This window comes from Physella acuta, unplaced genomic scaffold (assembly GCF_028476545.2).
Source record: "Physella acuta isolate Inbredline_101_S28 unplaced genomic scaffold, ASM2847654v3 ptg000638l, whole genome shotgun sequence".
Classification (NCBI taxonomy): domain Eukaryota; kingdom Metazoa; phylum Mollusca; class Gastropoda; family Physidae; genus Physella; species Physella acuta.
The window spans coordinates 117,286-138,320 of NW_026732157.1; the positions used below are offsets into that span (position 1 = coordinate 117,286).

The 21,035-nt window shown below is 37.6% G+C and overlaps 1 protein-coding gene across 3 annotated transcripts in view; it reads left to right on the forward strand.

Moving 5' to 3' along the window:
* LOC131948315 (small G protein signaling modulator 3) overlaps positions 1-20,745 on the forward strand; it is a 32,225-nt gene extending 11,480 nt beyond the window's left edge. Inside the window, exons 18-20 of one of the 3 annotated variants that reach the window (XM_059309889.1) lie at positions 791-913; positions 16,663-16,799; positions 18,352-18,457. In XM_059309889.1, the coding sequence (XP_059165872.1) occupies positions 791-913; positions 16,663-16,798 (259 nt within the window). In that variant the 3' untranslated portion in view covers position 16,799; positions 18,352-18,457. Of the gene's footprint in view, positions 1-790; positions 914-16,004; positions 16,800-18,351 lie in introns of those variants that run through there. The other 2 variants (XM_059309890.1, XM_059309891.1) reach the window with 2 other exon arrangements.
* The last annotated feature ends 290 nt before the right edge of the window (positions 20,746-21,035 follow it).

Sequence of the window (21,035 nt, forward strand, 5' to 3'; positions counted from 1 at the left end):
GCTAGTAAAATGTTAGTTTTGCTCCTACTAAAATGTCAGGTTGCTCCTACTAAAGTGTCAGGTTGCTCCTACTAAAGTGTCAGGTTGCTCCTACTAAAGTGTCAGGTTGCTCCTACTAAAGTGTCAGGTTGCTCCTACTAAAGTGTCAGGTTGCTCCTACTAAAGTGTCAGGTTGCTCCTACTAAAGTGTCAGGTTGCTCCTACTAAAGTGTCAGGTTGCTCCTGTCAGGTTGCTCCTACTAAAGTGTCAGGTTGCTCCTACTAAAGTGTCAGGTTGCTCCTACTAAAATGTCAGTATTCTTCTACTAAAATGTCAGTATTCTCCTACTAAAGTGTCAGGTTGCTCCTACTAAAATGTCAGGTTGCTCCTACTAAAATGTCAGTATTCTTCTACTAAAATGTCAGTATTCTCCTACTAAAATGTCAGTATTCTCCTACTAAAATGTCAGTATTCTCCTACTAAAATGTCAGTATTCTTCTACTAAAATGTCAGTATTCTCCTACTAAAATGTCAGTGTTCTCCTACTAAAATGTCAGTGTTCTCCTACTAAAATGTCAGTGTTCTCCTACTAAAATGTCAGTATTCTCCTACTAAAATGTCAGTATTCTCCTTCTAAAATGTCAGTATTCTCCTACTAAAACGTCATGTTGCTCCTACTAAAATGTCAGTATTCTCCTACTAAAATGTCAGTATTCTCCTACTAAAATGTCAGTATTCTCCTACTCAAATGTCAGTATTCTCCTACTAAAATGTCAGTATTCTCCTACTAAAATGTCAGTATTCCCTCAGTGAACAAGTCCTACACCTGTGGCTGGAGACCCTGTGCTCGTGTATGGATGTGATAGAGAAGTGGTACCACCCCTGGTCCTTTATGAGGAGTCCTGGGTGGGTGCAGATCAAATGTGAACTTAGGTAAGGGCATTTTTCAACACTCATTGTCTAGTGAATTCTGTAGACTTGTTGCATTTTTTGTAGTGACTTACATTATTCAATTCAACATAGTTTTTTCCTCATCCTACTGGCCAACTACAATTCTAACATTAACTGCTTAAAACAGGGAAAATAAAAATGTAAAATAAAAATAAGCCATCTAAATAATAAGCCAGCAATGACTAAAAAGACAGTCATGTGCTTATTTTATGCATGATATAGCATGTGTGTCTTAGTGTTATTATCGTAAAAGGTTTGATTTAAGGTGTTGTCAGATGGTAATTTTAAATTGCTATTCCAAGGCTGCATAAATATTTTGCTTTCTGTTATACACCACATTACATTGAGAAGAAAATATTCTCATAGAAAACAAAATATTTGACAATGTAATTTTTATAGGATAAGCTTGCAGGCAGAGGATACGTAACATAAATTGTAGGTTGTCGCTTTTTTGTTGCCAGGGTAATGATGGCTACCAGAAAAGACCTATCCACATTTTCATTATTACAAAGTTAAGCAGTCATTTCAAAGCTTTATATTGTGATTAGTTTTATCGAGCAAATTCTACAACAATACTGATTAGATTATAACAATAAATGTTGAGCCATTTTAAAAACAGTGGTTTTTTTTCAAAACAATCATTTCATAGACTACTAATTAATTTTTATAATTAAAATTGGGATCAAATTAAAGGTAAATAATTCTATGTAGTTTTTAAATGTTTAAGTCATCTTAAACAATAATGAAGTATAAAAACTAAGGTGACACCCTATAAATAGCTAATTGTACAGTGGACTAGAGAATCTGACAACACCAACAACTCTCAAACATTAAACAGTGTTGTTGAACTTTTAAAAATCTTGCATGTCTTTGATGTTGTGGCTCATTTCTTGCACTCACATTTCTCACATTTTTTCCATCTAGACTTGAAGTTTTATATTGCTTTAAAAACAAACCTTTTTTTATGCTCTTTTTATTAGTTGCACTTGGTAAAAAAAAAATTTCAGCTTTTTTTTTTACATTTTTTAATAGACTTTTGAAACTTTGAAACTGTCAGCTTTAGCTAGTTATCTTGATATATACAGAGATAGATAAAATAATTATATCAGGTTGTTTTTACTTTACTCTATTTTCTTTTTAAGTCATGCTAAAAATGTTGTAAAAATCTCAAATTCCAAGCATTGCTCCTCCTATTTGCCCACACTCTGTAATCAAAATATATAGTTATTCCTGCCAACTTTTGGGCTTTCTGTAGTTTTTTATACGAGAAAAAAGTTCTGGGCAGTTTTTTGTATTCAATACAAGTTTTTAATAAAAGTCAAAACCCAATCTGGACATAACCATGCTTCATGCCTCTTTTAGTAATCTTTGTGACACTACTTGCTCGTTTTAATTTGGTAATGCCATTAATTATTTTTCAACATCTTTTGACTTTGAAATTAATTTTAATTATCTTTCTCCCGTTTTATTTTTCACTTGATTTTTAAATCTTTGAGTTAGGGTAAGGTTAGTCATGCAAAAGGCTATCTCAGCTTTCCATGCTGTGTGCATTAGCTTAAAACTTTTTTCAACAAAGAGTATGAACCATTTTAACATTTTCACCCGCATTGTGAATTTTTCTCTCAATTTGTTCTTGCTAAAATTACTTTTGTACTTTAAACCGTACCTGGCACATAAAAAAAAGCTACAAGAAATTCCTCAGTTAATCACCAACGCCAATCGAAACAAAAATATGTTGAACAAAAAAAAAATCAACAACAACCGCAAAATCGTCAGCTTGGAGAATTTTTTTTTTAGAGTTGTTGTTCTTGCCATGAAACGTGTTTCGGTGGCCAATTATCCCCGTGACCCTTTCGGTTTTCATTAGCCCATTAACCTTAAGTGTCCCTGCACTCTGGATGATGTATCGCTCGCAGCTACACGAGCCGTACGCCCTCCAAAACGGCGGAGGTGCCGTCAGCTTATTTACCCAGCGTCCCCCTCTTGAGGCTCTCACCTGTCGCCCCGCCGCCTCAAGCGCCCGAGATATTTTAACCCGACCCATTGAAGCCATCAGCGGCGATGGTTGTATGTTATGCTCGTGTTTGAGAGATGATCAGCATCTGTCAGTTGGGAACGTTTGTTTCGTTGCTTTCAACGAGGAGCGTAAACCACTTGGGGGTGTCCGTTGTTTTTTTTTAAAGCTTAATAAACACCGCAAAAGTCAATAACCTCTCCCGCTTGTTGTCTGTCTTTATTGCTCTAACTTTGTTAGGTTTAAAAAGTCAGTCGTACAAAATAGGAAAGACATCTAGTTGAATGGCGTATATCATTATAGGGCTTGTTAGTAGGTCACAACTTCTCGTTCTAGTACTTCCCAGCCAGTAGATTTCGAGACCGTGGACTTACATTACAAGCCCTATTGGGACCCCACTTTGCCATGAGCGTTTCCGAATTAATCATCGTCATCCTTGCCTTAGACCCCTTGTGGAACAGAGAGACGCAACACCATCTCTCCATCATTCTCGGTTTTGGGCGTTTTCTTCAAATTGGGTGTATGGTATTCCAGCTGCTGATACTTCGCTGACAAATGGTCTTTTCCAAGTTTAGTTAGTCCAATTACCTTTTTCCTCTTTCTTTGGGGATCCCAGTCTAAGGCCTGTCTGGTGATGTTAGTTGTGTAGCCGATGTAAACCCGACTAGGTCGCCTGTTGGTACCTGAATTAAAAGAACGCTGGATACCTGAATCAGGTAGCCGTTGTGTACTTGAAATAAGTAGCCCATCTATACCTGAATTTAGTCGGCGCCGTGTGCGTGAATATAGTCGCCGATGGTTACCTGAATTACGCCGCCGATGGTTACCTGAATTGAGTCGGGTACAGGTATATACCTTTGTGTATTTTACTGATCCACACTATACATTTGACGTACAAAAACAAACGACAAGAAGACGCTTTTTTTTGTTCGAAGATGACCATGCCACTATGTTTGAAGATCTAGTTTTATGGAGCTATGCTAGCAGCACCTCTAGCAATGTTCACCTCTAGACAGTTTTATCGATTATTGCTAATTGCACCGCTGTAAACTTTCCCTCCCCCCCCCCAACCCCGACAACGAAGTGAGACCGACCTGTGTAGAATGTAGAAAATGGTCTAGCATCTAATATGATCGAAGATGTAAAGTTTTATCGAGGAGTGCTAATTGCACCGCTGGAAACTTTCACCCCCGACAGCGTGGTGTGAGCGACCTCTGTAGAATGTAGAAAATGGCAGCAATGCTCGGTCTAGCGTGATGGTGAGTACAGGATAACATGAATCGCCTCACGTGCCAGATTAGCCGGCTCTCCTGCGCCGCTGGCCGACCTGCTGGCATGTAGACGTGAAGAAATCTGTCCTCGTCAAATATTTGATCTTCTTACAAAAATAGTTATGTACTTTGCTATTCGTGGCATAGTTTATTCATTGGTACATATCTTTCCATAAGCACTAGCCTGAACATGATAATGAAATCATGACACAGCCTGTGTTGTTTTGTGAGGTGGAGGGCCGAAGGAGTATTTTATTCCTTTGATATTCTTTCGCGGCTCACTGGCTTATATTAAATAAAAAATGGGTCTATATTCTAACAAGTTTAGAACCACTACTGTAACGTATGCCACCTGCAATACCCAAAGTCTTGATGACGGTCTATAGATAGAAGCCACGCCTGGTACTCAATAACACCGCAGTTCTGGGTCAAGATTACAACAAATTTAGAACCACTATTGTAACCTTAATCACCTGCAATATCCTTGATGACGGTCTATAGATAGAAGCCACGCCTGGTACTCAATAACACCGCAGTTCTGGGTCAAGATTACAACAAATTTAGAACCACTATTGTAACCTAATCACCTGCAATATCCTTGATGACGGTCTATAGATAGAAGCCACGCCTGGTACTCAATAACTCAGTAGTTCTGGGTCAAGATTACAACAAATTTAGAACCACTATTGTAACCTAATCACCTGCAATATCCAAAGTCTTGATGACGGTCTATAGATAGAAGCCACGCCTGGTACCCAATAACTCCGTAGTTCCGCCATTTTTTTTTCTTGTGCATAAAAACATATTGACTTACCTTATTAACTTAATGGCTGTGTTATATCTGTAACGTTTTACACCCTGTTTGAAGTGAACATTTCGCCATTGGGTTTGAAGCATCAGACGCCCTCACAGACCCGCCCGCTGGATGACAAGGTAAATACCCGCGGACGGGAGCATATGCTCGCTGGATTTAGGCAGCACGTGCTCCCTAACACCGCACGTGCTCTGACACTTTCTTCCTTGACTTAATTATCATTAGAGCATACCTTCATTGCTCCCATCGCCGCCATCTGTTTCCAGTGCGTTGATAACCTCTTCTCTTCAGGTTCTTTATCGCGTTCATTATCTCGAGTTAAAACGTGTATGAAAACCAAGTTTTTCGGACCCCCCCCCCCCCCATTCCTCTGTTATGTTCCATAAAATATATCCGCTTTCTTGTCTACTTTCTGTCTAAAACAACCACATGTTACCTTCCACCAGGGGCATCCACGGTCCTGTTTCCCCTTCATTGAAAAAGTCCACTGTCTTCCATCAGAAACATCCACTGTCATGTTGCCTCCCTTCAGAAAATCCACTAGCCTGTTTGCTGTTTACCAAAAATATTCATCTGTCCTATTTGCTTTATATCAAAATAATATGAAATTAACCATTAAGTATTGTCAAAATTAATTTCTTGGGCAAAAAATATATGCTATAGAAGGGCTCGTTTATAAGATGTATTATATATTTACAAGTTTGTCCTTCGTTTTTTGCGAACCTTCTCCAGCACAATTAAGTATTACGTGTCAACTCAATGTTTAAAAATAATGTATACCGTTTTGGAACAATAGACCTACACTGTCATAAAGCCGTTAGAATTCTTCATACCCAAAATTGTAAGGCATATTTCAGTCACCACTCCTGTCTGTAGCGTGTCGTCATCGACAGAGACACTCTACTGTTAAACCTACATCTGGTTAGCGAGAGGGCATTGCACTCCCACTGGGCGAAACATTCGTTTTGTCTCAAGGTCAAGGCTGAAAAAGATTTTTTTTTTAAATTAAAATTCCAACAAAAAAAGTTAACTTCCCTCCCCCCTCCCACTTCATTCTCTTTTCGGTTAGATACCTGTGACTGTTTAATGTAACCACAGTTTGGTAACGTCAACTTGAATACAATGACCAAACATCGTGTTTTACTTGAGATCTAATGTATTTTCAGTGTATCTTACTAGCTACATAACACGACACACATCAGTCCAGGGGCGGAACTACAGTGCCGCCAGACCCCGCAATGCGGGGGGGCCCAGACCGATTGGGGGCCCAAAAATCCTGGCTAAATTATTTTTAAAAAAAAATTAAAAAAATTAGGTGGAGGTCGAGTTATCTTTCTTCTACAGTTACAAACAAACACGATAGTCGGCAAACGTCTTTGAGAAAAATGCACAGACTATTGCTCGAAAGACCGCCAGACATATAGACAACTTCAAAGACTTAGCCTACCGTTCTTTTTAGTGGCGTCGATTAGGAGAACAAAAAAAGCATTGTTATATTGTTTACATTATTAAAATACATATCTATGATTGTGTGTTTAAACTACTGGCCTGAATTCTACAAAAAAATATAATTATTTATTTCGATCTCATACATTTATAATTGCGTTAATTTTTACTTTAACAACTGTAGCCTTAAACTTGTAAAAGTTTAAGTTATCCCCCTTCAGCGAAGCATCTGAAATTTTACTGCCGGCACGCTTTGAAATCGCGCTGGGGAAATGTTGCGGCGACTATCCTGGTCTTCTAGGCGACCGGAAAAAGTCGGCACTATTGATGTAGATGTTTATCGGCGCTTTCTTGTCCCCTTCCCTTCCCAACTCTCTCCCCTCCCCCCTCTCACCCCTACCCTTCACCTCTACCCCTCACCATACCCTTAATCTTACAATAAGATGTAATGCATAGATTAACGAACCGTCTATGAACTACTGAACTGTAAACTGACCACTTCTGCACATTTTGTTAAAGACACTAGTCAGTAGTTGTTCATTTACCTGATGAACAGGGGCGGAACTACAGTCCGGCCAGACCCCGCAATGCGCGGGGGGAGGGGGGGGGGCAGGCCGTTTAGGGGCCCACGGCTGACCAAAATTAATATTTTTTTAAATTTTGAATTTAATTTTCGTGCATTTTTGCCTTAATATTTGGTTTGTAAAAGAAAGAAACAGTAGCTGCGGTACGATTATCTTTATTTTACAGTCACTATACCACGCTCTTCCGCAAAAGATAAAATCCATTACACAAACTACAGTGTAAAATATAGGCAGCTCTTCAAATTTGAATGACTTCTTTGACTCGTTGCCCCCCCCCCCCCCCCCCCCATTTGATAGCTAAAAAGAGGACACGTAACTGTTTGACCGATCCTCCAAAGTGTACTGTGGCGGATGGGGCAGGGGATGGGGACCAAAAATGGGTTCAAAAATTGTCGACAAATTTTTTTACATATTTAAAACTGTTATTTATAGTTGTATTTTTAAACCATCGTCAAGGCCGAGTTCTATTTCCCTACAATCAAACACACGCTGTCGCCGGCAAAATTCTTTTTAAAAAACAACAAAGTCCATAGCACAAAAAGCCGCTACATATGAAGTGGGCTTTAATGATGCGCGGTTCTTCTTTGCGGCATTGTTAAGGGACCCGAAATCCATTGTACATTTTTCAATGTTAATATGTGTTTGTGATAGTTGTTGAATTTGTATCCTGTACTATCTTGTATCCTACAAAAAATAAAAAAAATAATATAATACTAGAAACTTCAGTTTTATATACGTTTACTTGTTTTTGCTTTTACAAGAAATACCATAGTAAACTTTTAAGGCCTATACTTGGAATTATCTCCCCTGAGTAAGTTTTCCAATGGGCGATGCTGATGTACATAGATCAAGGCGTTTTGTTGTCTCTTTCAAGATTTTTTCCCCGAGCCGACCCCTATCCCATCCCTCTTTCTCAACCTCACAAGTATCGAGGAGATAAATGTATCGTTTATGAACTACTTCCTAACCGTACGATTTATCACTTCAGCACATTTTGTCAGACACTAGACAGCACTAGATCTAGTCAACAGATATTAATTTACTTTCATAGTATTAGGCACATCTAATTCATTCACAAAACAGGGCAGGTAAGATTATTTTTTATATAATTTAGAAATTAATTAGAACGTTTAGAATTAATTGAACATTATTAATAGTCATAAATGACGTCATTGAGGTGGGGGGTGTGAGGGTCTGGCTTTTTGTTAGTTCCCCCCCCCCCCTAAATCAGAAGGTTTTCCAACGAGTGACCTGGCCACATACAGTTGTACATGTGAAAAACATTTTTCTGTCTATTATGCATTACTGCATTATTCACCCAATCGCCATGAAAACTTGGGAAGCTGTTGAGTACAGCCCCGCAAAGGTTTCTGTCATAGGCCTAACATTTGTACATATTGGAGTGGGGACTCCTAACGGAAATATGTGAAAATGTGATATAGCGCCCCGTGATCCTGCATAAGCGGATGTGGTTACTACTTGAATACAACCGGCGGCAGTGTCATCCAGAGCGCATCACATATGAGCAAGTTGGCCCCCATAGACAGTCGTTTAAAAGTTCCCACAACACTAGGAATAAGTCTCGCTACAACACTCGATGACTAAATCTAATTAGGTGTCGCACCAATGTTTCTTCCAGGATAGACTGTTTTCGGGGGAGGGGGGGGGGCGGGAGCTCTGCCGGAAGAAACAATGTGTTGCACCCATCACCCGTGCAGTAATGTAACCGGTAGCTCCAAGAGCCTTGTGACTCCCCTGACACCTGGGCCGTCGCCGAGGGACTTACAGCATGCCTTGGCGTGTCTAGTTGGTAGTGTGGGCAAACCCGCGCCCTAAGATCCAAGAAATGAACTGCCGACATTGTAAACATTTAATTCAACTTCTGGAAAACAGGGCACACGGTTGATAACGTTTTGATGAAAGCCACAAAAATCGGCGTCAGTTTGGAGTGTTGGACTAGATTTAGAGAGTCCGTGCTTCTCACTTGGAAAACTGAAAGGGGCCAGCTCGTGTGTTGGAAAACCTCTGATTTACTTGTGTACCAGATGGAAATTTAAAAACAAAAATTAGAGCGACCCTTGTTTTCAATTTATATCTATATCTATATATCTATATCTATATCTATATCTATATATATATATATATATATATATATATATATATATATATATATATATATATAGGGGCCCAAAAAAAATTCTGCGGGGGGGCCTTTTTTTTCTAGTTCCGCCACTGCATCAGTCTTAAGATTGGACGCCTTAAAAACAGTGAGCCATCAATTAAAAAAAATAAAAAATAACAGCATAGACATTTTAAAACATGAAATTAATGTTAGATGTGGTGATGGGGTGGGGGGGGGGGGGAATGAGGGTACACGGTTGGTTCAATCGTACGTTAAGAAGAAAAGGTTAAGCTGAACAGCATTCTATTTTTAGTAGTCAAATGTTTAGGTCATAGATTTCTTAGGACCTGATAAATTTAATTGTCTGGGATGTGTTAGGTTCTGATTGGTTTAACGGCCTGGTATTCGGTTGTGATATACTACAACTACTGATATTCTACACACGGACCCGCCTCCCTCTCTACCGAACAAGTCTTATTCCTGTTGGGTGGTGGCGTGTACCAAACAAGTCTTATTCCTGTTGGGTGGGTGGTGGGCTGTACCGAACAAGTCCTATTCCTGCTAGGTGGTGGGCTGTACCGAGTAAGTCTTATTCCTTTTGGGTGGTGGCGTGTACCAAACAAGTCTTATTCCTGTTGGGTGGGTGGTGGGCTGTACCGAACAAGTCTTATTCCTGTTGGGTGGGTGGTGGGCTGTACCGAACAAGTCTTATTCCTGCTAGGTGGTGGGCTGTACCGAACAAGTCTTGTTCCTGTTGGGTGGTGGCCTGTACCGAACACGTCTTGTTCCTGTTGGGTGGGTGGTTGCCTGTACCGAACAAGTCGTATTCCTGTTGGGTGGGTGGTGGCCTGTACCGAACACGTCTTATTCCTGTTGGGTGGTGGCCTGTACCGAACACGTCTTGTTCCTGTTGGGTGGGTGGTTGCCTGTACCGAACAAGTCGTATTCCTGTTGGGTGGGTGGTGGCCTGTACCGAACACGTCTTATTCCTGTTGGGTGGTGGCCTGTACCGAACAAGTCTTATTCCTGTTGGGTGGTGGCCTGTACCGAACAAGTCTTATTCCTGATGGGTGGTTGCCTGTACCGAACAAGTCTTATTCCTGATGGGTGGTTGCCTGTACCGAACACGTCTTATTCCTGCCGGGTTGTGGCTCTAACAATGTAGAGACAGCCGTGTTAAGTACATTCCCCGCCGGGTGTTGTTCACTGCTGTAAACGACGGAATCAAATTGTTTCCAAGTGTCAAGGCGTTGACCACTTGTTAATCGCATTCCCAGGTAAACGCAGGAACGATAATCCAAACATCGCTCATTTGACAGCTGGCTTAATTAGGCGTGGAGTTCTCCCCCTGGAGCTGACACTGAAGTAATGCTCCAGTAGAGAACAGATGTTCGAGCTGGAGTTAACACAATCAGCGCTTCGTGTTTCTCTGTTGACACTGTCTAGCTAACTCAGCGTTTGCTGGTTTATCTCAATGGTCACTTTGATAGAGCCGAACACCGCTTGCCTCGATCGTTGTTGGACATGTCCTACAAGCTAATCATTTTTAAATAAAATTAAGTACTTTAGAAGTGTTCTTTAATTGATAGAAGTGTTCTTTAATTGAATCCGTAACTAACGATAGTATATATACAGCAGTCACAGGTGATTTTAATGATTTAAAAATGGAAATGGATTTATAATGTTCATGTTTCCTCCAGCCCCTCACCAATCTGGTAGTAGATCAAGCTTGTGCGATTACAAGCTTGACTTGATATAAAAAAAACTAAGTTTTTTTTTATTCAACTACTATCCCCTCCCGTTATGTAACACGTGCTTACTTAACGCTAAAAAGAACTGCGCAGTAAAACCGTTTTGAAAATGTTTACCCCCCCCCCCTCACCCCCTCTTTTTTTATAATCTACATACTTGAAGTAACAGTTGGCAGATATGTTTGCAGGTGCCGCGTCCTTCAAATGCCATAAGGTACCTGGTTTTCGGAAGCTCTTAACATTTGAATCACGTGTTAACCTCTACGTGTAACGGTCTGTTATCACATTGCTTCTGGAACGGAAGCAAAAATTTGTCTGAGGATTCCCTTTCATGTCCGGGGGTGGCTGGTAATGGATATTAAAACTGCGCACTACTGGACCAGGCTTGGACAGCACGCTTGATCCCAATGCATCATTTTAATTCAATTTTCAAATATTGCTGTCTTAGCTTTGTCAAATAATAATAATAGTTTTCATGATTTTTTTTAGCTATACAAAATTTAGTGCAATTTTTTTTATAGGCCCAGTTCTATCCCTCGTTTTTTTTAATAGGTCGAGTTCTATCCCTCGTTTTTTTTAATAGGTCCAGTTCTATCCCTCGTTTTTTTTAAATAGGTCGAGTTCTATCCCTCGTTTTTTTTAATAGGTCGAGTTCTATCCCTCTTTTTTTAATAGGTCCAGTTCTATCCCTCGTTTTTTTTAAATAGGTCGAGTTCTATCCCTCTTTTTTTTTCTTAATAGGTCCAGTTCTATCCCTCGTTTTTTTAAATAGGTCCAGTTCTATCCCTCGTTTTTTTTTTTAAATTGTTAATTCCAACTTTAATTTTTCAAGAATCGCTGTCTGACATTGCTCTAGGACTAGAGTACTCGCCTTTAGCCCGGACAAATTGGTGGCGGTTTCCACATTTATACACCAGCCCAATCAGCCGTAAAGAGCTGTCGTTTTTTTGCCAAATTAAGACAAAAATACCTCACTGAGAATTGAGTTATTTATTATTATAGTATTCATAATATGAATCTATTTTTAGAATGACGCGCTTAGCGTGATTACTCTAAGGCAAGTAAAGAAACTAATTTGCACGCGAAAATAGCTGAAGCTCTTCTTTGCCTATAGTTTACCTGTTAATTAGATCGGTGTGTTTATGTTTCTAATAGCTTCTTAAATTCCCGGCCAAAATTTGCGGAATTTGTTTTTTCTTCTTCTAACTTGTCTTGTCAGTTTTTTTGACGCTTGTACAGTGTGTTCAACCATACGAAAAACATGTTTGACTGATGAACGGAGACGGATACTTGACTTATGGTGTAACAGTGGAATTTGAAGAAGCGCTAAACATTTTTTTAGTGTATTGACGCAAAAATGTGTCGAGGGTTGAAAGTTTTGAAAAAATAAAAAATAAAAAAAACCGAACATTCAAAAATATTAATTTCTTAATTATCTTTTTTAACAAATGATTTTTTATTTTTCACCAAATGAATGCAACCTTTGCAAGTTTTATTTTCCATAAGTTCGTAAGGTTAAATTTTCTTTCCTAGAGTTGAAGGACACGCGCCCTCTGTACTATGAGAGTCTATGATTGACTGAAGAATTCGCCAAATATAACTGTTCCATCTGTACTGGTTTAAAAAAAAAAAAAGTTACCCCCCCCCCCCCCTCCGTCGAGCACCATAAACACCGAGCCATCAATTTTTCTCGTGTTGAAAATGTATTTTAGCGGCGTTCTTATCCTCGTATAAAATAATAACATGACAAGAGAGATGTGATAGCGCCACGTTTTCTCTACCCCCCCCCCCCCCCCCCCCAACTCCCCTCCCTCCCCTCCTCTGCTCACAGCCGTCAGAAGTGTGAGAATTCTATCGGAATTCTCGGATCGCGAGGTATGCTCCTGGCACCAAGACGCCCAGATTGGCGTAACCAATGCTGGTGATTAGGATCAGATGATTCATCAATCGCCAGGTTTTTTTTTTGTGTGAGCTTCTAGATATGCCAGTTTGACTGCTGGAGTTATACCTGCGCAGTTTGGTTTGTTCAATCGATTTTTAAAAAAAATTGTTAGGACAACTATTACCATTTAGGTTTGGTGAGTGTGTGGGGGAGGGGTGGAAGGTACATTAATAGTGTACGTTTGCGGTAAATCGTACGGACAGGTGTAAGTCTAGTCTCAACAGGTGGTCAGCAGTATGTGCTTGCTTGTCAGGTTAATTGTCGTGTGGTTTTTTTTTTTCATTATATTATTTTACATTTACAAAACATAATAGAAGAAATATAACATGATTTTCAATTGGTTTCACATTTTATTGTATCAGAGCTAAAATGTAACATTTCAATGCGACTCTTTAAATACTTTTATTCAGAAATCGCCGGTAAATAGCTCTTTAAGAAATCACAGGTAAATAGCTCATTGGCAGAACACGGGTAAATGACACATTAGCAGACCGCAGATGAGTAGCTCTTTAACAGAAATCACGGGTAAATAGTTCTTTAACAGAAATCACGGGTAAATAGCTCTTTAACAGAAATCACGGGTAAATAGCTCTAACAGAAATCACGAGTAAATAGCTCTTTAACAGAAATCACGGGTAAATAGCTCTTTAACAGAAATCACGGGTAAATAGCTCTTTAACAGAAATCACGGGTAAATAGCTATTTAACAGAAATCACGGGTAAATAACTCTATAACAGAAATCACGGGTAAATAGTTCTTTAACAGAAATCACGGGTAAATAGCTCTTTAACAGAAATCACGGGTAAATAGCTCTTTAACAGAAATCACGGGTAAATAGCTCTTTAACAGAAATCACGGGTAAATAGTTGTTGCACCGCGTCCCAGGAAAACGAGAAACCTCCAAGGCCCTAACAAGTTGTTCTACATGTCAAACCTTGACCTTTATGCCGCCATATTTTGACATTGACTATAAGACATTTCTGCACCGGTCTTTGCCTGTTGGTCTCGGCGCCTCTGGAATTCAATTTTTTTCGTTTGTTGTGATCTCTGGCGGAATAACTTTCCCAGATCGTCTTATTATTTACGCATTTTAATCTCCCTGAACTCGCCCCCGCTTCGAGCAGTGGCGAATAAAAGTACTGAAAGAACCCCTTGAACACACCTCCTAGCAATAGCTGATTGTTGTACGGCGTCTCTGGTTATCAACACTTGTCAGATTTCTATGCAAACAATTGCTTTAGTCATTGAGTTTGTTTCGGTCACTCAGGTGCTTTTTCGATGCTATTTTAAGTGATATATATATATATATATATATATATATATATATATATATATATATATATATATATATATATATATATATATATATATATATATATAATATCTCTATCTTTTTTATCCACTGTTTCAGAGGTGAACCCACTATTTATCTGTGAATATATTTTAAACTATTTTTAGTTTTAGAATATTTAAAAAGACCACGTTCTATTTCTGTTCACTTTCCATTGTATTCTTTTTAAATCGCGTAGCTTGGCTATGGTAGATTAGATATAATAAACTGTTAGTAAAATGATCAATTGTTATATCTATCATCATTGAAATCGTCACCTTAGCTAGCCAGTGGCTCGCTCAACACATTCATTGAGGGTATTTACCTGTTAAGATGCAGACAGAAAATATTTTATACTTGGAAAGAGATCACACTAAACTTATTTAGGTCTCTTATCCACATTATAATTAGGTCTTAGTATCAACATAATTAGGACTTATCCTCACCTTAATTATGTCTTATCAACACCATAATTAGGACTTATCATAGCCACAATTAGGTATTATCCTCATCGTAATTAGTTCCTATCCTTACTCTAATTTGGTATTGTCCTCATCTTAATTAGGTCTTATCCGCGCCATAAGTATAACCTATCCGCACCGTAATTTTGACTTAACCTCACCATAATTAGTTCTTATTCTCGCCATAATTAGGTCTTTCCCTCGCCATAATTAGGTCTTTCCCTCGCCATAATTAGGACATATCCTCTCCATAATTAGGACCTATCCTCGCCATAATTAGGACCTACCCTCGCCATAATTAGGATCTACCCTCGCCATAATTAGGACTTATCCTCGCCATAGTTATCTGTCTCCGCCTCAACAAAAACATACAACATAAAGTATATTGATTAGAGTGGACTACGAAATAGAAGCCTACTGCTATCACTCAACGCATTCTTTGCATAAAAAGGGGCTCACGTGTAGCAGCCAACACGTAGAGGTGTTGTTGGTTTTTGTTAAAGATTTAACCCCCCCCCCCTTTTTTTTTTTTTTTAAAGTGTGATATATAACAGGTGTAGCAGCCGAGACTAATGGCAACATGTGGCATGTTCGAGTGTTGAACAAATCCATTCCTTGATTGCTCTCCAATTTGACCGCTCATCTGCTCGTATTTCAAACACGGCATTGCTAACATTCTTCGCTGGCTGCTGTTTTTTTCTCTCTCTCCCCGTTTTACTGCTAGTTCTCGAGTTTCACGTCTTTCATCTTTCTCTACATCGCCCGTCTCCGCAGCCTGATACAATTATTTTATCTCGTCTTTTGTTATGTGCGGATTGTGACAAACTATAAACATTAGTTTCAGCCAGTCTTTAGGCGGCATTAGGCCTATCAGTGCTTAATTTGTAAATGATAATATTTGGATGAAATAATTTTTTTTGACGGCAGTAATACCTACAAAGTGTTGATTTGTAAATGATAGCATTTTGATGACATCGTTTTTAGGCGGCAGTAGGGCCTATCAATGGTTGATTTGTAAATGATGAAATCATTTTTAGGCGGCAATAGTAATGGTTAATAATAACATTTGGATGACATCGTTTTTAGGCGAAAGTAGCAATGTTTGATTTGTAAATGAGAACGTGATGCAATCGTTTTCTAAATGACAAATTCACAATGACATTCATTGCATACACTTACTCATCTATTACAGTAAGGTTAGCTACTAGGACCTTTGCCTTGAAGCTGTTTTGATCAGTTGAAAAACCTTTTTTTACTTGCTAAACCTTTCTTATTCTGATTTTTTTTTCTGTTTGTTTTTTAACCCCCCAAAGAGTAATATCTTATTTTTGTTGCAGAATTCTAGCAGGCTGTCCTTTTCAGTTGTCTGTAGGTCGTGAGCTGCCAATTTGTCAAGACCCACAGGATGCCCTTGTAGAAAGTGCTAAAGATATCCTAGTTTGTTACCATCTGTTTAGCTGGGAGCTATGACAATAAACCCAGCATAGCTTTCAGCCAGGCATTAAATACACAGGCATAGCTCAGCCCAAGTGTGGCTCATCCATGGCTGCAGCTAGCTGACATGTGCATGGCTCACACAGTAGCCAGAGAGACAGATAACATAGTCTAGTGTAGATTTCTTCTACCAGCAGTTATTGCCCTTTATGCAGCTTTACAGGGATTCAATTCAATGGACAAATTTCTTGAAATGAAGATTATGTCTTGTAGCCTGCTCACAGTAACTAACTGGACTTGACTCTATAACATGTTTTATTAATCCAATACATATTTTACATTTTATGTTACAGACATTTTTTTTATTTTAAATTTAGTTCTTTTTTTATAAAGAAGTGAAACATTTGTATATATTTGTTTCACTAACAAAAACATTTTTTTAGTTTATGAAAAGTTTATTCTCTGTCATAAAATTTTTAATAGCTTTGATTGGTAGCTGCATCATAAATTTTTCAGTAATGAAGTGGTAACCTTACAATGCAACAAACTCCTCAATTCCAGAATTTTGGCATCCTTTGCTTTCCATCTCTCTACCAACTGGGAGCTTCCAAGAAAGAGGTTTCGCTACCGCACTGACCTGAAAGAGGGTGTTTGTGATATGCTTATCCAGCACCACCTTTTCAGCTGGGACCTTTAATGTGAATATACAACCCTCTTGCTGTTTTCTTCCTTGCTAGGGGCTTCTACTCTGAGAGTCTAGGGTTGTGCCCCTTCTTGTAGTACGGTTTAAGTGTTGGGTCTGATTCAGATTGGTTTAAATAGTGCTTGTAGATGGATTTTCAACTTTTTAGGGTGACTCAGCCTTGTTTTTTTTTCTTTTTAAACTTTTTTCATTGCCTCTTTTTAAAATCTGGTGATTGGTCTGTAGTAAAATATTTTTGTAAAATAAATTGTAATATTATCTTTGTGGAATTATGTTTACATTTTCTAACTTCTTAATGAGACATTCTCGAGAGATATAAATTATAATTAACTGTTTTATAATCTGATCCTGATTTTTAAAAATAATTTGTCATTCATACAAATGGAATATTATGTTAGTGTCACATCCTCTAATTCATTTTCAGCATTGTCAAAAATGTGACTTAACCTGTGGCATGATTGATCAGATCTAGACTTACCTATTTACAATTATTGTGCCAAAAAAAGAAAGATCCAATCTTACTATCTTAATGTTGTCAGCATGTTTTTATAGATTAAGTAGCTTTGTACTATTTTAATTTTCATAGCTGGCTTTAGTTGTATAACTGCTGGTCACAATTTGCTTATAGAACTGCTATTTTGGTTGGTTTTTCTTTTTAGTATGCTTTTTTTATAATTGGTTTATTAATGGTGTACGCTTTGTTGTGTTGCATTGTGATTGGTAACATTTAATTAGCTATTTTTGTACATGTACATATTTTTTCATCTTAAATTAGATATTTACAATTTTATTGTAATATATTGATGTGTATAAAAATTTATATCTACTTCATTTACTTCTATTTATAATTTATTCATAATTTTATGATATTTATTAGGTGTTTAAACTTTATTGTAATATTTTGTTTGAAATTTTTTAATATATTGTTTACTTCAACTCATTATATAATAATTTAATTAGGTAGAATACAGGTAGTATGTTTTTCATTTGAAGCATGTGTAGTTTTTATCGGTTGTGGATTTGTGTTATTTTAATATTTATCGATGGCAGAGTGTTGGTATGGGTTATGTGGAGATATGTCTAGAAAATGCTCTTTATAAATATATATGGGGTGGGTGGGGAGACTTAGCAAAATCTGTTCCAAGTGCCAAATTTATGTAGCCATCTCATTATGTTGTTGTTGTTCCATTGGGTTTACATGGCACATTAAAGTATAAATGTAATATAGTAGCTTAGAGATAATGACCTGCTATTTCCTAGATACAGATACAAATATATAACATCTTTTGTAAATGGTAAAACATTATATGTGGCTAGTATTGTACAAGTTTGAGAATCATAAAAATGTATGTGTTAAATGTATAGCCATCTCTCTCATACCTGATGATTTCTAGAATGTTAGGCCAGCTAATGTGTTCCTTAGTATGCTGCAAGATGTGGCAGTTTGATTCAGTTTGAGATGGCTTGAGGCTTTTAGTGTAGATCTGTAAGATCATATGGGTGTGGGTGTGTCTAGTTAAACTGCAGGCTTGTCTAAACCTTTACAGGCTGCTGAGCCAGTTCTCCTTCAGCCTGTCCAGGGACTGGGAGCTACCAAGGCAAATGGATTCATTCAGGCCATTCAAAGAGGGTGTCAAGGACATGCTAGTGAAGCACCATCTGTTTAGCTGGGATTTGTGAGCTAGGGGACACAGTCCAGTGAGACACACGTCATGCTGGTCCATGGGCAGGAGGTAGTAGTGTGCTACAGACACAATCAAGAGACACAGTTTTGTAATCTGTGAACCAGACACACACAGTTGTTAGCCTGTGGTGTACAGACAGCTCTATATATGTGGTCCATAGACACATTTACAATGTTCTCTGGTCCACAGACACATTTGTGTTGGTCTGTGGCCCACAGACACAAGTGTATGTAGTCAACAGTTACATTGTTCTGTGGTCCACAGACACAAGTGTATGTCTGTAGTCAAGTTACATTGTTCTGTGGCCCACAGACACATTTGTGTTGGTCTGTGGTCCACAGACGTTGGTCTGTGGCCCACAGACACATCTGTGTTGGTCCATGGACCCAAGGATCTCTTGTTGCATTCATGGTAGCTAGGCAGGCAAAAATTAGTTATTTGTAACTTTGTAATTCCTCTGGCTCAACTTAGTAAAAAAAACTTCTAGTTATTTCAGAACAGTTGTTTTTTTTTAACTAATGAATGAATACTAAAAATAACACACTTAATTTAATGTTCAAAATCTTTTATCAATATTTTTACTGTAAAGGTTTTGACAAATGAAATTTTTATCAACTTTGTTGCTTTAAAAACATATTAGAATAATGTATTGTTAACAACTGCATAATTCCTGGGTATAAATTAATCTGCCATTGTATTGGTCGGTGACATGTAAACATTAGGTTACTACGACATCTTGTAGTTACACCAGATGTCCAGGGTGAATTCTTGTTATAAATGTTATGTTGTGCAATAAACAAACAGGCTGTGCAAGAATCGTATTGAATTATGTTGATCATTAGCCTGCTGTTGGTACAGGCACTGTGGTAGCTTAAATATGTATGTGCATGGAGCACTTGCTTCAGTAATTAACATACACTTTAGTTAGAGGTTAATTATTTTTAACAACTTTTTGGACAGATCAAACAATGATTTGACAGATCAGGGTATGTACTCCATGACAATAATTAACCATTGACAAAAGTGGTTAGACATTATCTATTCCATGACAAGTACAAACTGTTCCAACAATGATTTGACAGATCAGGGTATGTACTCCATGACAATAATTAACCATTGACAAAAGTGGTTAGACATTATCTATTCCATGACAAGTACAAACTGTTCAGACAATGATTTGACAGATCAGGGTATGTACTCCATGACAATAATTAACCATTGACAAAAGTGGTTAGACATTATCTATTCCATGACAAGTACAAACTGTTCAGACAATGATTTGACAGATCAGGGTATGTACTCCATGACAATAATTAACCATTGACAAAAGTGGTTAGACATTATCTATTCCATGACAAGTACAAACTGTTCAGACAATGATTTGACAGATCAGGGTATGTACTCCATGACAATAATTAACCATTGACAAAAGTGGTTAGACATTATCTATTCCATGACAAGTACAAACTGTTCCAACAATGATTTGACAGATCAGGGTATGTACTCCATGACAATAATTAACCATTGACAAAAGTGGTTAGACATTATCTATTCCATGACAAGTACAAACTGTTCCAACAATGATTTGACAGATAAGGGTATATACTCCATGACAATAATTAACCATTGACACAAGTGGTTAGACAGTGTATCTACTCCATGACAAGTACAAACTGTTCACTGATTTGAACACTACCTTGCTAAGATGTTGTTTAGTTACGTATGTTCTGTCACCAATTTTATTCCATTCCTTGCTTGAGTACCTCCAGTCTTTGTACATTTATGCTGGAAAACATTTTACTTCCACTGAATTTTATATTTCTTTCAATAGATTAGAGACTTTATTTTTTTTATTTTTGCATATTTATTTAATCATTTAGCATAGTACATAAATAATGAATTTTGGTTGTGAGTTTTAATAATTTATTTAGAAATTGTGTTGGTTTAGTTTTTTATTAAATTTTTAATAGATGTAGAAGTAGCTGTTTTTCTTATTGTAAATAATGAATTTAAAAAAAAAGTTTTATTTTGTTCTACGTCATTAAAAGGCTCAAACTTAGTCCTGTATACAGGACCTTAGATATATTATAATTATAGGGCTCAACAATCCTATGTCACCAGCATAGTGTTAATACTTCTAGTCATTATGTTCCACCTATTCCATGTTGATCTAGACTTTACAAGTGATCTGAGTTGATTTTATTTATTTTTACCAGAATATTCATATTTGTGATTTATATCTGTCATGCATTTTTTTTAAAATAAAAATAAATAACCAGATGCCAAAGGATAAATTTGTCCCTGCACTGTAAACATAATATATACTGCAAATAAAAAGAAAGGTCTTCGTGCTGAACTTTATGAAAGATTTTTTTGAATTGAAATTCTTGACATTTTTTTCTCTCCAAGAATACATAGTTGTATTTATCACCAATGTAAATAAATGGTGAGTATTCCTTTCTGGCAAGAATTTTATTTGGCTCGCCTTCCACAAGCTAGCACACATTCATTACATACTTAAACATAATTGGGTTATATTATTCATT